The sequence below is a fragment of the Oryzias melastigma genome, linkage group LG19 (assembly GCF_002922805.2).
Source record: "Oryzias melastigma strain HK-1 linkage group LG19, ASM292280v2, whole genome shotgun sequence".
Lineage (NCBI taxonomy): Eukaryota > Metazoa > Chordata > Actinopteri > Beloniformes > Adrianichthyidae > Oryzias > Oryzias melastigma.
The window spans coordinates 11,764,380-11,767,085 of record NC_050530.1 but is presented as its reverse complement, the minus strand read 5'-3'; the positions used below and the strand labels follow the sequence as shown (position 1 = coordinate 11,767,085).

Sequence of the window (2,706 nt, the reverse complement as noted above, 5' to 3'; positions counted from 1 at the left end):
TAAGGCTTCACCAGATTTACATACCCTGGAGTAGTTATTTTGGACTATTTTCCATGCAGATTCGCTCAAGAATTGGGATGTTTTATGGCTGTCACATAGAAAAACATAAACTTTTAACTCCCTCCTTAGATTCTCCTTTGAATTAATGTTCAGATACTTGCTAGGCTACTTCAGAACCTTGAAATACTCTCAATGCTCTCACTAATGAAAGGAGGTTTTTGCCCTAATTTCACCATCCATGGCTCCATTTTCCTACTACAGATCAGTAGTCCTGTCCCATTTACATAATCCAGTTCCCAGCATGGACATGCTTCACTGTTGATACGTTGTTCTTGGAAAGTGAGTGAGCATTTTTCCAAACATGGCAAACAGCATTTATACCAAAGAGTTCCATTTTGGTCTCATCTGATCTGTCCTCAAGACCTTCTCCTAATCCTCCCTGTCTTCTTCAGGTCTACAATCTTGTCCCTGGTGTCCTTCGACAGATCATTGGAGAAAATTGCAGTCTGGGTGTGTTAAAATAGATTGTGTGGTATAAGAAAACTACACATTCATATTAACATAAATATTTTTTTTTATTTACAATAAATACACATTAGTTCCCTGTAACAAATTTTGCATTATACAATTAAAATAGTGCTGGAATATTCAAGAAAATTGCAATTTCTTGTTTATCTTTATCTTGATGAGGGACAAGAAACAAATCCTGCATTAACTGTGAAAGTAAAATAATTATAGAGTTTGTATTTCAGCAAATCTCATTGATCTTATAAACCAGAACCAGCAATAAAGTGTCTGCATGTGGATCAGATGCAATTTAATAGTGCACACTGATAAACATCAAAGAGCTTTTTTATTTCCTTCTTCTTCTTCTGGTTAAGTGTCTTTTTTTTCCTCTCGTTATTCCAAATTCCCGTATCTTTTTTCAGTATGACAGCCTTCCTGTGCTGTAATGGTGCTCCATAACATAATTCATGTGTCGTAGCTGTTGTCACTGGCAGCCACATTCATCCACGATCATGTCTTCGTGGTGACGAAGAAGCATTTCTCCATTCTCATAGTACAGCATGCTCAGGGGGCTCATTTTGGTTGGGGCGCAGCATGCCGCTGCAACTCGTTCAGGATGGTAATGTCTCAAAAGACTCTAGAAAAAGGCAAAAACAACCATAACAGATAAGCAAATGTAGAAAGTCATGTAAAATATCTGTGGAAAATATTAAAATTTGCTCATTTATATTCAAGTTTAGACATGTGCATGACAAATTCCCAGATGTTTAATATGTTTTTAGAGACAAAAATAAAAAAAAATACAATGAGAGTTGCCAATGTGAGTTCAGTTTGCGCTTTTTATTTTTAACAAAAGTTTAGATTTAGAGTTAAGTAATACAAAAAATAGTTTTTTGACCATTTTTATTTTGTATTTGATCACCTTAAGTCAGAATTACCATTAATCTGTTGTTTTTTTGTTCATTTTTTTGAGTATTTAATATTTAAACTGCAATTAAGTTTCTAAAGTTTCCTGTAAATGCAAATTTAGTTCATCACAATCAATCTTGAAACTGTGTTTTGCCTGTTAAGAGCAAGAGTGTATTCAATCAAAGTATTCTTTAAGTGAAATACACATGCATCTTGATATTCCTGTAACTCCACTGATCACAAAAAAAAGAGTAAGACGGATCCACAAATGTTTACCTGCATATACGCATGGTTGGTTGGATTTAGATCTTCTCCCAGTGGACCAGGGCAGGTGCCCTCACAGCGGAAGGCGTTGTATTTTTTAGGAAAGATGATCCAAGAACCCCAGCCAATTTGAATAAAGTCGACGTGCAGGTCCACTCTCCGGCAGAGAGACTTTTCTCCCCCTCTCCTGAACACCTGCGAGATAGCTGTTTGCTCTCGGTGGCCTCGCTTGCTCCGGCGCCTCTTCAGCCCGTGGACCCTTTTGATTTCAGCGGGGGACAAGAACTTGGATTGTTCAGCTGTGTGGAGCAGGCTGGCTTTGGCCTTTGAGTTCCCATCAGACCCAGTGTGTGAGAAGACAACCAGCAAGGCCTGGTCACTGTTGTGGAGTTCCTTTCTCGCACTTGCAACATAAACAGGCCGATCCAGAACAGGCGGTCCTCTCTTTTTCTTCCTCCGTCTGGAGACGCGTTTGGGTCCAACTGTAGTTCTGGAATTCCCCCTGAGCCAGCCCAGCAGAGGATTTGTCATGTTGAACACCTTCCAGCTGTGTGATGACGTCACCAGGGATGATGGAGTGAGCACCCCCACCAGCTGCTTCCTCTGGTGGTGCACCTCCACCGTGATGTTGGAGGCATTTAGGCCCAGAGGAAGTTTGATTCTCAGCTCTGCTGCCTGGATGTGGATGTCAGTGAGCAAAGCACGGAGGTCAAAGGTCGCCACCCAGCGTCCACGTCTGTATTTCAGATCTGATGTGTGAAAAAAAAAGTTTCACATCAGATGAAATTACTGGACTTTACAATGCTTTATACATTAAAAACACTTAAAAAAGAGCAGATATGGTAAATATTTACCAAAATAAAAGCATCTGATTTATATTTAAAAATACTATTCTGAAGGAGTAACTTTCTCACTTAAAGTCTTTTTTATGGCAATCCTTTTAAAATCTGTTTTCTTCCTGCTCTTCCATGCAGGAAATTTCCCTTTTACAGTCACCCAACAACATATTCAAGACGGAACAAAGTC

At 39.3% G+C, this 2,706-nt stretch overlaps 1 protein-coding gene across 1 annotated transcript in view; it reads right to left on the bottom strand.

The window, feature by feature from the left end:
• Nucleotides 1-556: 556 nt before the first annotated feature.
• The window catches only part of ndr2 (nodal-related 2), a 4,935-nt gene continuing 2,785 nt past the window's right edge, over nucleotides 557-2,706 (bottom strand). Inside the window, exons 2-3 of the mRNA XM_024285306.2 lie at nucleotides 1,693-2,429; nucleotides 557-1,144 (exon numbers count right to left, since the gene is read on the bottom strand). Coding sequence (XP_024141074.1) covers nucleotides 992-1,144; nucleotides 1,693-2,429 — 890 coding nt within the window. The 3' untranslated portion in view covers nucleotides 557-991. The remainder of the gene's footprint in view (nucleotides 1,145-1,692; nucleotides 2,430-2,706) is intronic.